The 11,696-nt window shown below is 46.7% G+C and overlaps 2 protein-coding genes across 2 annotated transcripts; both read left to right on the top strand.

Annotated features, from left to right (window-relative positions):
* Positions 1-41: 41 nt before the first annotated feature.
* LOC104468443 (cytochrome b-c1 complex subunit 8) lies at positions 42-469 on the top strand. The gene is made up of 2 exons (XM_010082566.1): positions 42-195; positions 375-469. The coding sequence occupies exons 1-2, from the start codon at positions 42-44 to the stop codon at positions 467-469; spliced, it is 249 nt and encodes an 82-aa protein (XP_010080868.1).
* A 4,111-nt stretch (positions 470-4,580) lies between these two features.
* On the top strand, positions 4,581-6,205 carry LEAP2 (liver expressed antimicrobial peptide 2). The gene is made up of 3 exons (XM_010082565.1): positions 4,581-4,637; positions 5,058-5,197; positions 6,169-6,205. Exons 1-3 carry the CDS (start codon positions 4,581-4,583, stop codon positions 6,203-6,205), a joined length of 234 nt encoding a protein of 77 aa, XP_010080867.1.
* Positions 6,206-11,696: the final 5,491 nt, after the last annotated feature.

The raw sequence follows: 11,696 nt of genomic DNA, 5'->3' as shown, positions 1-11,696 counted from the left end.
GGGCGGCGGCCGCTGCTGTGAGAAGGTGACACTCGTCCGCCATGGGCATTCACTTCGGGAATCTGGGCTATGTTCGCCACGTTATCACCTACAGCCTCTCTCCTTTCGAGCAACGCGCTTTCCCGAACATCTTCTCGCAGGCTTTGCCCAACGTTTGGCGGCGTTTCAGCTCCCAGGTCTTCAAGGTGGCTCCCCGTGAGTATCTGTGGCCTAAGGGGCTGAATTTTTCTTCTTTTCTCCTCACAATTGGCATTTTGAGGATGAGGGGAAGGCCAGGACAGGCGGTGGTGGAGCGGTGGCTTTGTGTAAGGCTGTTTCTTGTCGCAGGAGTTTATTGCAGGGTGATTTGTGAGTATCCCCCTTTTCTTTTCCAGCTTTTGTGGGAGCCTATCTCCTTTATTCCTGGGGGATGCAAGAGTTTGAGCGGCTGAAGAGGAAGAACCCCGCTGACTATGAAAACGACCAGTGATGGAGTTGATAAGGAGGTTGTTACCTCGCTGTGTTATCACCTTGGTGTTGCTGAGCTCGTTCACATGACGAGAAGGGTATTAAGAGGGATAAATCTCGTCTAATAAACATCAACTTTGCCCCATGACTTTGTGTGAGGTCTGTGTCTTGAGATGTTTAAGCAGCAAGTCTCCAGGCTGCACAGAGTGATAATCGGGCTAAAGTTTTGTGTGCTCAGACTCTTGTCATATTAGAGCATTTCCAGCCTTTCTTTGACTCCTGTTTCTTTGAAACATTTCTCACGGAGGGAGGGCTGCCTTCAGCTAGGGATGATTTGAAATAACAGCTCACAGCTACGCTCGTTGCTCCCTTTCTCTTTCCATCACTGGCCAGTTCTTTTTCCCCTAAGCTTGGTATCTGTGAAAAATAGAGAGGCCGCCTTGTTTGGTGTGGACCAAAGCTGATGGCTCAGGGTTGAACATGGACTTTGAGCTCTGGGCAGAGGCTCTCCCTTCAGCAGCCGCATACAGGAAACACGGGGCAACCGGGAACAAGCTGCACAGGGAGAGGATTCATCTCGATGTAAGAAAGGAATTTTTTACAGCGAGAACAATCCCTGGCTGGAAGAAGCTCCGGGGACATGGTGGAGCCCCCAGCGCTGCAGGTTTCCACCGTGTGACTAGACAGGGAGCCGGATAATCTCTGGGCTCCCTTCCCACGAAAGGTTGGACCAGGTCACCTTTCAAGGTCCCTTCCAACCTGGGCTGCTCTATGATTCTGTGATACTAATTTACCTGGTTATCATATTAATTAATGTTAATGAGGCGATTAGCTGCAATTCTGATACCTGATTAGTGTCAGCAGGCTAGACTAGAAGTTTCTGCTTGGAAACTACCAGGACAAACAAGATTGTTTAATACCTGAAGATAATTTTTAAAAAGCTTTGCTGTTTAAAGTCCACAACATCTGGCTGGTTCCTTTATCCTTTTTTTTTTCCCTTTCAGTCTTGAGCTAACTGTCTCACGCTCACGCCTTATGCAAAGCAACACGTTTCTCTCCCTGTCGTGCTATTCCTGAAGCTGGTCTGGAGTTTATCTCATCCACAGGGCGGGAGCGATGTTTCCCGTGTTAAGTTTCTCGGTGTGCTCAGGGCTGGGCTGTCTGGAAGACGAAGGTGCTCCGTCTCTCACTTCAGGAAGATGCCGGCTGTGCTATTTTTGTAGCTCAATGCTTCATTCTTTTGGGGCTCTTAATGTGTTTAAGAAGCACAGCTCACTCTTCTTGCTGTTCCTACTGCTCGTGTTTACTCCGAACACATTCTGAGCACAGCTCAGTCTTCTGGCTGTTCCTACTGCTCGTGTTTACTCCGAACACATTCTGAGTTTGGCATAACCAGGAGCCATACGAGTCATCCACTGCTGCAGGTTGGGCCAAGAATATTCTGTGCTTAAATTTAACTCTGCGTTTCAGTTCGTTGGTATTTTCTAGGCACCTTCAGCAAGAAGGGAGCGAGGAACTGGCTACTGTGATCGAGGGAGCTGGCAAAGATGTCTAGAGGCTTGTGTCCTGCTTATTCCCCTCCAAGAGCACCCACAGCAGCTGACAGGTGGCCTGAATGATAGCACGGGTGAACTTCTATGTTGGCAGCTTTAGTAAATTCTTGGTTTTCAATGCATTTTGTCCCAGCAACTCTGCAAAAGGTGAGCAGCTCACCTCGGCCTCTCACAAGGTCTCTGTCCCCGTTCACAGCCAGTGGAACAGTCTGAACCAGCCGCCAGACTGCTGCCAGCAGCGGCACCTTCCCCCCAGCCCAGCCAGCACTCCTGCAGCGTCAGCAGCCAGCCTGGCCCGTCTGCCCCGTGGTGTGTCGCAACCCTGCCGAGCCATCCCCTGCCTCTGGAGCGCCTGCGCTGGCCCTGGCCGCCGGCAGGGCAGGGAGCCAGAGGTAGAGCCCGTTACCGGCGGGATGTGCGCGGTCAGCAGTCCGGCCAGCGGATATTTCAGGATCTGAACAAGGTGCCTGGAAATTTCCCAGTCATCTCATTCCCTTCTGTTCTCCCTTTGCTAAATGTTACAAGCAGCATTCCTTTGTGGCTTTTTTTTTTTTTTTTTTTAATAAGCTTTGTCGTCACTGTCGTTTTGCTGGCATGCTGGTGGAAACAATTGTTCAACGTTTTTTTTATTTTCCTGAGTTTCTTGCACAGAGTAAACGGATTGCTGCCTGAAAGGGACAGGCTGACACTATCAGTAGCCCAGAAGGGCACACAACAATTTTTGATGTACCATCACAAATCAGTGGCCTTACCCAGCCAAACAAGCTGCAAAACGCTGACTTAGAGAGGGCACTGCTGTCAGAGCTGAAAGAGCCGTCACTCCACAGACGAAGTCAAGGCTACTGCTGCCGCCTCTTGCTTTCCTTTCTCTGTTCTTTCCTACTGCCTACTGGAAATAGCAGAAATTAGAATTTAGGAGCGTGTAAAACAAAGGACTTCATGGGAAAAACAACTGAGAAATTCACAGCCAAATGTAAAAGGAACTTTGAAGTTCAGCTGTTTGATATGCCATGATCTCCTGTCCCCTTTCCTTCCTTTCCTGAGACCCAGGAAGGTGAACTACTGAAGGGTTTTGGTTCCTCCTCCGGGGAAGCAAAGACAAACGGGGCATAGGAAGGAGTGTGAGAAGAGCCCTAGGGAAGGAACAAATTTTCCAGGAGTCATTGTAGACAATATGCTGGGAAGGGTTTTTATTTAATCCCAGTAGAGTTTGGGCTGAGGGGTAATCTCATCCTGTAGACAGGAACCTGACAACGTGCCGTTATCTTAATCTAACTTGCCTTCCACGCTGGCACTTGTGCCTCCAAATTAAGCAATCACAGAAAATGGGAGCCTGTTCCATCCAGACTTGTCCTCACAACTGAGCTAAAACATATTTTATACAGCATCTTCCTGAAGGAACTGAAGCCAGCATGTGCTGCAAACCCTACACATGCTTGACATGAATAAATGGGTTTTCTCTTCACAGTTCTCTGCAGTCTCCAAAATCTTGCACCTGACAGGCACTGCACGGATGGGACAGATGTGGGAGCTGGGTGCACGGAGGAGGAGCAAGGACCAGCCAAGTCCATTGGCAGAGGGGGGATCCCAGACATTCGCTTCTCCACCTGTCCCAGAGTTGTAAACCGAGAGGATGAGAGAGGAGAGGTAATGGCTCTTTGTAAGCATTCTTTTCTCGAGGCTGTTGCAACCTCATTTCACAATGGAAAAAATCAAGATTCCTCTTCCTGACAGAGTGCCCACCCACATCACAGGGTGCTGGCACATTTCAGAAGACCGATGGTGAGCGACACTGTCAGGTCCGGAGGCAGACCGTGGCAGAACGGCTCATCTACAGCAACCAGAGTCTTGCTGCATGGAGCAACTCGGCTCTGGGAAACCTTCTGCTCCTTTTGGGATCAGCTATCCAGAGACTATTAACTACCCATCAGCATCCTTGGACGAAAAACTCTGATTTCTCACACACAACACGCTTTTTACATTCCAAACCCCATCTGAACAGCGTTACATCTGCTTTTCGAGTACCATGTATGGAAAGGAAGGTTAAGGAACTTCCTCGTGATGCTTTCACGTCCTGAGCAGCAGGATCCGAAGCATGATTCTCGGCTGCAGATAGGGGTGATAAGACACCACCTACCACCTGCTGACAAAGCTGCCCTCCCTGTGCGTGTCACAGGAGGCAGATAAGGTTCTGGCTCCTGATCTTTACCATGCTCCGGGCCAACAGCCCTTCTGCTTGCAAATACACCACGGAGTTCTGGTAACGCGCTGGGTAGGTTTTATAAAAAGGAACAGTTGGCACAACTGGGGAGCTGACAGACAAAGTACAGGTGGAAGGAGAGTAAATCATTAGCTCGAGAGACAGGCCTTGAACCAGATCGCTTCGGCAGATGCTAACTTAGTAATTCCCTCTCGCTGCGAAACGACCTTTGCTCCTGTAATGACTGACAGCTGATGCAGCGATAAGAGGATGAAGTCTATAAAAATCTCGCTGAAGCTTGGGAAGGTCTATTTGGGGCTCTTTCCACCGCCTCCAGCCAAGGCTGGTCCTACGGCCGAGTGCCAGCTCGCGGCGTGAAGATGCACTGTTGGAAAGTGATGGCTCTCGCCTTGCTCTGCTCGCTGCTGCTCAGCCAGGTAAACACGGAACTAGTTAAAGTGATAATGCAAACGGTCAGGGGGTTAATAAAAACTGGTATGATAAGAATAACTGGCAGGAGTTAGAGGTGACAGTGCAGCTCTTTTAGAGGATTCAACATCATAGAAAAGTAGAGTAACTGTCTAGGGAATACTGGGTTACTCCAAGACATAATTTAGCAAGGAATTCTGCCCTCCCTACCAAGAAGATTAAAAAAACATAGTTAATTTTTATACTTCATACTTCTTTAGAGATAGGATACAAGCAATTATGCGTGTAACAGAGCATGCTATGACCTAAAAATGAGAAAGATGTAAAGTTCTTTAAATTTTAAAGTTAAGACTGTTGACCTCAGCATCAGAATGCCCAAGTGTCAGCAGCTGCTGCGGGTTCTGAGTCCTGCCACGACTCTGTTTCAGACGCACTGTGCTTCCCTGCACCACCACCAGCCCCGGCTCACCAGGCAGAGGCGGATGACGCCTTTCTGGAGAGGAGTCTCGCTGCGACCCGTCGGAGCCTCATGCAGGGACAACAGCGAATGCATCACAATGCTCTGCAGGTAACTGATCCCCATCAACCTTTGGGCTCAGCCATGCTTGGGATTAGGAAGCTCCTACTTATTCTCACCCAAATGAGATCTGGAGTTAATCCTGTGCATCCAAAGGGTACCAGGAATAGGGATGGGGCAATGCCTCTAGACCCTTTTGTAAGCAAAGCAAACAGAGCAGAGTCCAAGTGTCCTTGACTACAAGGCTCAGTCCCTTCGTGGCAACCCCAAATGACCCGTCTTTCCAGAAGAGAACAGAGGACTCTAGACAGCTTTTGGGTAATCACTTAGACACCTTGAATGAATCCTCCTTAAAGCCACTCTAAAGCACACTTTAAAGCTCATATTAATTAAAAGCAGCATCTTACCCTAAATTAATCACTTTAAGGTGATTACTTAAGCTCGTATTTTAAAAGACGACTAAAATATCAAAAGCCATTTCGTTCTCATGAACACTAGACACGAGCAAATTGTCCAAGTACAAACAGTTAAATTGATGAGTTACAATTCCTGCTCAGTGACTGAAGGTGATTTTGTGTGGGACCCACTGTACACGTACCAGAAAGCAAACAGGAGGAGGGTAGAATATACCCGTGTTCTACCCCAGGTAAACGTACCGGGACAGGGCAGTGGAGCTGCTGTTTTCCCTGCATTTGAAAGGCATCGTTTGCTTCTGCCGTTCAACGGAGGTGAGTGGGAGCAGCAGCTACAGAAGAGAGACAGGAAGGGATTTCTGCTGTGTGCAACTTCTGCACCGCAGCCTGACCGCAGAGCCCTGGGTAACGCGCGTTCTGGAGGTGTTCTGCAACAAAGAACATAAAATAAATCTAGCTGAACCGAGTCGAGTTAAAGAGCTGAATGCACTGTGCACGGCTGCAGGAGCTGAATCCCAGCAGTGCTGAGGATGGAGCTGAGGGTGTACATTGGAGCCTGCATGGCTGGCAGTCCCGGCTGGCAGCACCTGACAGTGATTTCTTTTCCAGGAAAAACCGCTGTTTCCTCAGAGCAGCCTCGGAGTGACCTCCCGCTGACGAACACCCATCCCTGTCACCGCTAACAATGCCCCACGCTACTCGTGAAATATTTATTGACCATTCGAAGGCTGGGACAGCGAGCACGTTTAACATCCGTATGAGCTGACAGAAGGATCAAAGAGCCCAGAGCCTTTCCCACCCAGGGCTGTACCTCTGCAGCACATGCTCTGGCCAAGCTCAATAAAAGGACTCTGCTTCTCACCTTCGTTTGGGCTTTTTATAATTATTTGTTTTTTATAAATGTGAATTAAAAATTTATATTCAGCAAAGCAGCCTGGTTTTCCTTGCATCCTGTGAGCATTGTACGGTGAGCGCCCAGCGGGTGTTTAAAGCAGGAGCGCGTCTTTCCGACTGGACTTCAGCCATTTATCCCTCAAGCTGGCAAGGGCACAGAGTAGATCATGCCTCCCCCTCATTTCAGTCCCAACAGCCAAACTCTTATCTGCACCTCCGATAAAGGCCCATTAGAAAGAGGGAGCAAACAAGCGGATAATACCGATTGCAATTTCAATATCCCAAATCTATGCAGGGAGAACTGGAAGCAGAAGTATTTACTTTCATTATTTCTAATCAAATTTACTTAAACAAGCGTCCTAGACTGACTTTGCCACTGAAGTATCTGCTATTTTAAAATAAATTGATCAGAATCCAATTTTGGCCAGTTGCACGTTAACTTGGAGGGCTGAAACAAAAGCTGCTTCTGAGGAGACAAATATCACCGAGCCTCGGACACAAACACTGAACGCTACTTGCCTTTGTTACCAGATCAGAAAACTGCTGAAAAATGCAACAGAGGGAGGGAAAAGCCTGGGCAACAGATGCGAGCACAGTGGGTTTGAAGTTTAATACAGAAAATCTATTTGATATTTATTAAACTTAGTTTCTCCAGTTACAGTTTTGCATTGTACAAAGCATTTTAATGACACAGTAGTTAAAAAGATCTTTACAAATTGAAATGTGATACCCTTTTCTCCAAATATTTTAATTGTCATAAATTTGTTTAAAAATACACATTAAACGCATGTTTCAGACACTAAACTTTCTATAATCTCAATACCACAAAATACATAGAATATACTATACAGATGTGGAAAAAATCTAGTTAGTATATAATACTTTGCTCACCATTAACAGCTTTATTACGTGAAATGCACATACTGACTTAGAAATCCTAATTTTGAGCCCCAAAGTACCCTTTGAAATTTCAAATGTATTGCAACAAATAAAATCACAGTTTGTTTTTTTTCTTTTTTTAGGTTTTGGTTGAAGACAGATGCCTAAATATTTTGATGGAAACATGATGTAACACATGGACTTGTCATGTACAAAGCGTAGAACAGAGACATCCCGTTAGTTACTAACAGTACCTTTCTGTGGGATTGGTAAGGGCTTCACTTAGAAGTGACAGGTTAAAAGTTACCTTCCCCCACCCACCAGCCCTCCCCCAAAAGAAAAACCCTTCTTCACCAAATAATAATTTCAAATAAGATAAAGGATTTTTTTTAATAAATATATAAGCACTTTATCCTCCATATACAAAATTTCTTAAAACAATTTAAAAGGGGGACCAGATACAAATGTCAGGAACTGTGCTTGCAAAAGTCATGCCTGGTCCTTAGAGTTGAGTTTTCGGATGGATAATGCCAGCGCAGCCCAAAAACCAGCTGCTGCAGGAGTACTGTGCACCCAAGGACCTCAGCTGCTAGGGTTGCATACACAAACCACAGACGGGGAACGCTGCACTCCAGTTTCCCCGGATCAGAGTTACACCAGGAACGGAGACACCTCCGTGAAGTTTCTGGATGGAATTAAACCAGGTGAAGCGCTAACACACAGCAGCCCACAGCTGCTGCGCCCCCGTGTTTCCGATCGCTCCGCGTCATGCATTCGGGTGGAACCTGGCCGATGCTGCTGGCAGCACGACCGAGCGCAGAGCTCACCCCCAGGGGAGAATTCACTGACTGTAAATCCTGCCCCCTCCCTCCCTGCTCCCCAGCGCCGCTGTTGGCAAACGGCATCGCGGCAGCAGAGGCCAATCCCTCCCAAAGTCACGGAGCGGGACGTACAGAACCATTCCCTGATTGTTTGGACTTTATGGAACTTTCCTACTTCGCCAACGTGTCTCCCGCAGTGGGTCTGGGCTGGTCTGGGCTGGCTAGCCAAAGCTTCGGCCACCCTCCAGCCTGCACAAGGTCCAGCGTCAGCTCTGCCGCTTGGAAACACGGAGTTTGCCGCAACACCGATCCCCTGGATGGAGTCACTGAAACCCTGACCCAAGGATTTGTCAGAAATCTCACATTTTAGAAGCTGGTCACTCCCCAATGGGTAATTCAAACTTGACTTGCTCAGGCCCTTTTGTATCTGCCTTGATAGGAACACTGCAGCGGCAGCAAAGATCTGCTGGGAGATGAAATGTGAAATACAGCAAAGGTTGCCTCTCCTTCCAGCCGTTTGCCTTTCCGGCAAACCACAGAATTATCCGCCGACGGCTTTATTTTACTTGCCCCAGGCAAGCGCTACATTACTTCCACAAAGGACTGACTCTCTGTGTGTTGGGGCCATTCATAAATACATTTCAGGGCATTTTTTTTTTTTTGTTATCACAGCAATCAAGCCTCAGCAATCTAAAGGAATATACATTGCACTCCTGGATAATATGCGAGATTTCTCACCAATAAGATGGCGATTCAGCACTCAATAAATAATATATCAATATAGTCAGTTGCACCATCATCTAAAAACAAGTAGAACATATACTTTGGACAGACTGAGTTCATATATATATACATATATATTAAAGACACATACAATACAAATTGCATACTGCCATCAAAAGCCAAGAAGAGCCATCCCTATGCTCTGCTTTATGGCTCATAGTTTCAAATCAAAATAAAACGTCTCGGGCTGTTTTACTCTGGTGTCCAGAAGATTTGTTTAGAATTATAAATAGTTGCACCTTATCACCTAGGAACCTGCAAGTTTGACAGCAAATCCAAATCGTAGCGATAGCTGAGCAAGCCTAGTCTGATTAAGCCATTTTTTAAGATTCACCAACCAGGACCGCGTTCAGTGAGGGAATTCCAATTACGGCGCCGATATGTATTTAATATACAATCGTCTAGGGAGTCATTTAGGAAGCCAGGCGTTGGGGATTCCCTCCCTGTTAGTCACTCGTGCGACGCGCGTGAGCTCTGCAGGGACCCGCATCCCGCCGCTGTCACCCGGAGGGACCGGAGGACGGGGTCAGACCCTCCGCCTGCACTCGGACCCAGGACGGAAGCCTGTGGGTACTTACAATTTTGTTAGCGATGAAATCTGACAAAGGACCTAACTTTTCCCTCGGAAACAAGGGTCAATCCCAAATGAAGATATGCTTTGGAATCGCGAAATTCAAAGGATCTGTTTGGAATAGCCAGAGATGCGTAAGGCATTTCTCTTCAATCAACAAGACCACCGCCCATCTCCCGCACAGACAGCAGACACGGGACAGCACTCTGAGGATATTTCACCACGAAGGACACACTGTTTAGGTGGGACACTTTCAACCGGTTCAGGTCCACATTTTGACACGATGTAAAATCTGCTGGTTCTTTGAAGACAATTTTTTAAGATCGCCCAATCTAGGGATAAGTGATACATTTTTTAAAGAGACCGATTCAGCGTGACACCAAAAGGTATTTGTGGGACTCTAGTTAAGGAAAAAAAAAAAAACTCCCAGAGATGAGACCATTCCTGCAAGGAGCAATGGTGACTGTGCACGAAGGAGCAAGCCGAGGAACAGCCATGCTGGCTAGTGCAGCACTGCGCAAAAAATAAACTAGGAACGCAACTTCTAGGAAGGTATTTTTTATATAGCGTCAAAAGTGTGCTAGGCACTTTAGAGTATTAAAGGAAAAATAGTTGACAGTGTCCCATGAACCGAGATGCGGAGTTGGAGGGTACAGAGTTCTGTCTCGAACAGCAAACACAAACAGAAACGTGACCTTGCACAGTGATTGAATAAAAAGGATGCTCCAACAGACCCTAAGAGTAAATTCAACTCTCGTGGAAAAAGTCACAGGTCTGTTCACCATGTATCAATCCGTACGTAGCAAAGCTTTTCTGGAAGTACAAAACACGCTGGAACGCAAAGGAAGCTCTACGAATATGCAGCTACCTTTTAGTAGGTTACTAATTTGCAAAACTTCTAAACTCTTAAAGCCCATAGGACATACTGCAGTACTAAGTAGCGTAGAATTCTATTCCTTCTCTCGAGGTTGCCGTGTATTTGGCACTTAACTACAACTACACAAAAAATTTAGTGCAATCATTTTTCCTGAACATGCACGTTCATATCTGGTACAGAATAAAGGGTTAAATGGGAGAGAAAACAAAGCAGCATTCCACAATCTCACTCCAAAGGATTCAGAGTTTGACTCTTCGCCAGGAGCCCACCGCCAGGAGCAGTCAGGTGGTGTGACAGACACTCGTACTTTTTTCAAAAGGAAATGGAATTTTACCCAAGTACTGCAGAAGACCGCTGCATACAGTATACCTGGTCCTGCTGTAAAGCATCTTGTAAACAGTTCATAAAATCTTCATCTAAAAGTAAGGCATAAGGCACACCAGACATGTTAGGGGCACTAAGCAATACCGAAAGCAGCAGCACTGAAACCTTCTGCCCAGACAAGCACCTCGCGTGGGACGGTACTTTGGTTTGCACGATGTGAGCGCCGGCAATCGCAACTCCACGAACCACCGCTGTCGCACCAAGTCGCTCCCTCGCAAGTGAATATTCTGCTCCATCAAACGTTAGCGGGACCTTCATTAACACGGGGTAAATGCGAGTTTTACATCCGCTCTGCATCCAAGCAGCCGGTTTCCCTGTGCTGGCAGGTGTGCTCCCACCCCACGATGGCTGTTGCACTGTCCTCCTGTAGTGTCCGTTACCTATCAGACCCCAAAAGGAAAACACGGACCTCGAGTTCTACTTAAGATTCCTGGTTTCTCAGTCAATGGAAAAGATGCAATGACAGTCCTGGGAGGAACTATCGGTGGTTTTTGAACCACCAAGTTCACCCCATTCGCTAAGTGTCAAAAAATGACAAGCAAGGAAACAAAATGTATTTTAAATGAAGAGATGCAAAAAAGCACGAGATTGTCCATTTCAGAAACCCTTCCTGTATGCATCGCACCTGTCAGACTGAAGTTCATTCCTGCACCGTCACTCCGATATTACATTAAACGCACACGACTGTAATGTTTTGTGATTGCTATAGTGTTAATCCACGGTGTGAAACTGCCTTGAAAACAATCCAAGTCAGATCCAGCTAAATACTTTTCCATATAAATTTCTTTATAATTCATTTAAATGAAGTATCTTAATACGTAGAAGAATATCTGGAACTTTTCTATTTAGTACAAATTCTGCAATAATAAATCTGTAGCTGTCATTTATTAGTCGACTCATAGGCATTAGGCATGGAAAGTCTGGTGTC

Source organism: Pterocles gutturalis, unplaced genomic scaffold (assembly GCF_000699245.1).
Source record: "Pterocles gutturalis isolate BGI_N339 unplaced genomic scaffold, ASM69924v1 scaffold43394, whole genome shotgun sequence".
In the NCBI taxonomy this organism is placed as follows: Eukaryota; Metazoa; Chordata; class Aves; order Pterocliformes; family Pteroclidae; genus Pterocles; species Pterocles gutturalis.
Note: the sequence above shows the minus strand (reverse complement) of the source record. Positions and strands in the feature narration are given on the sequence as shown.

Excerpts from the sequence above, each read along its gene's own strand:
- LOC104468443 (XM_010082566.1), top strand. The coding sequence starts at position 42 with ATGGGCATTCACTTCGGGAATCTGGGCTATGTTCGCCACGTTATCACC. Across the intron at positions 196-374 it reads GGTCTTCAAGGTGGCTCCCC|CTTTTGTGGGAGCCTATCTC; the intron begins GTGAGTATCTGT and ends TTTCTTTTCCAG.
- LEAP2 (XM_010082565.1), top strand. The coding sequence starts at position 4,581 with ATGCACTGTTGGAAAGTGATGGCTCTCGCCTTGCTCTGCTCGCTGCTG. Across the intron at positions 4,638-5,057 it reads GCTCGCTGCTGCTCAGCCAG|ACGCACTGTGCTTCCCTGCA; the intron begins GTAAACACGGAA and ends ACTCTGTTTCAG. Across the intron at positions 5,198-6,168 it reads TGCATCACAATGCTCTGCAG|GAAAAACCGCTGTTTCCTCA; the intron begins GTAACTGATCCC and ends TTTCTTTTCCAG.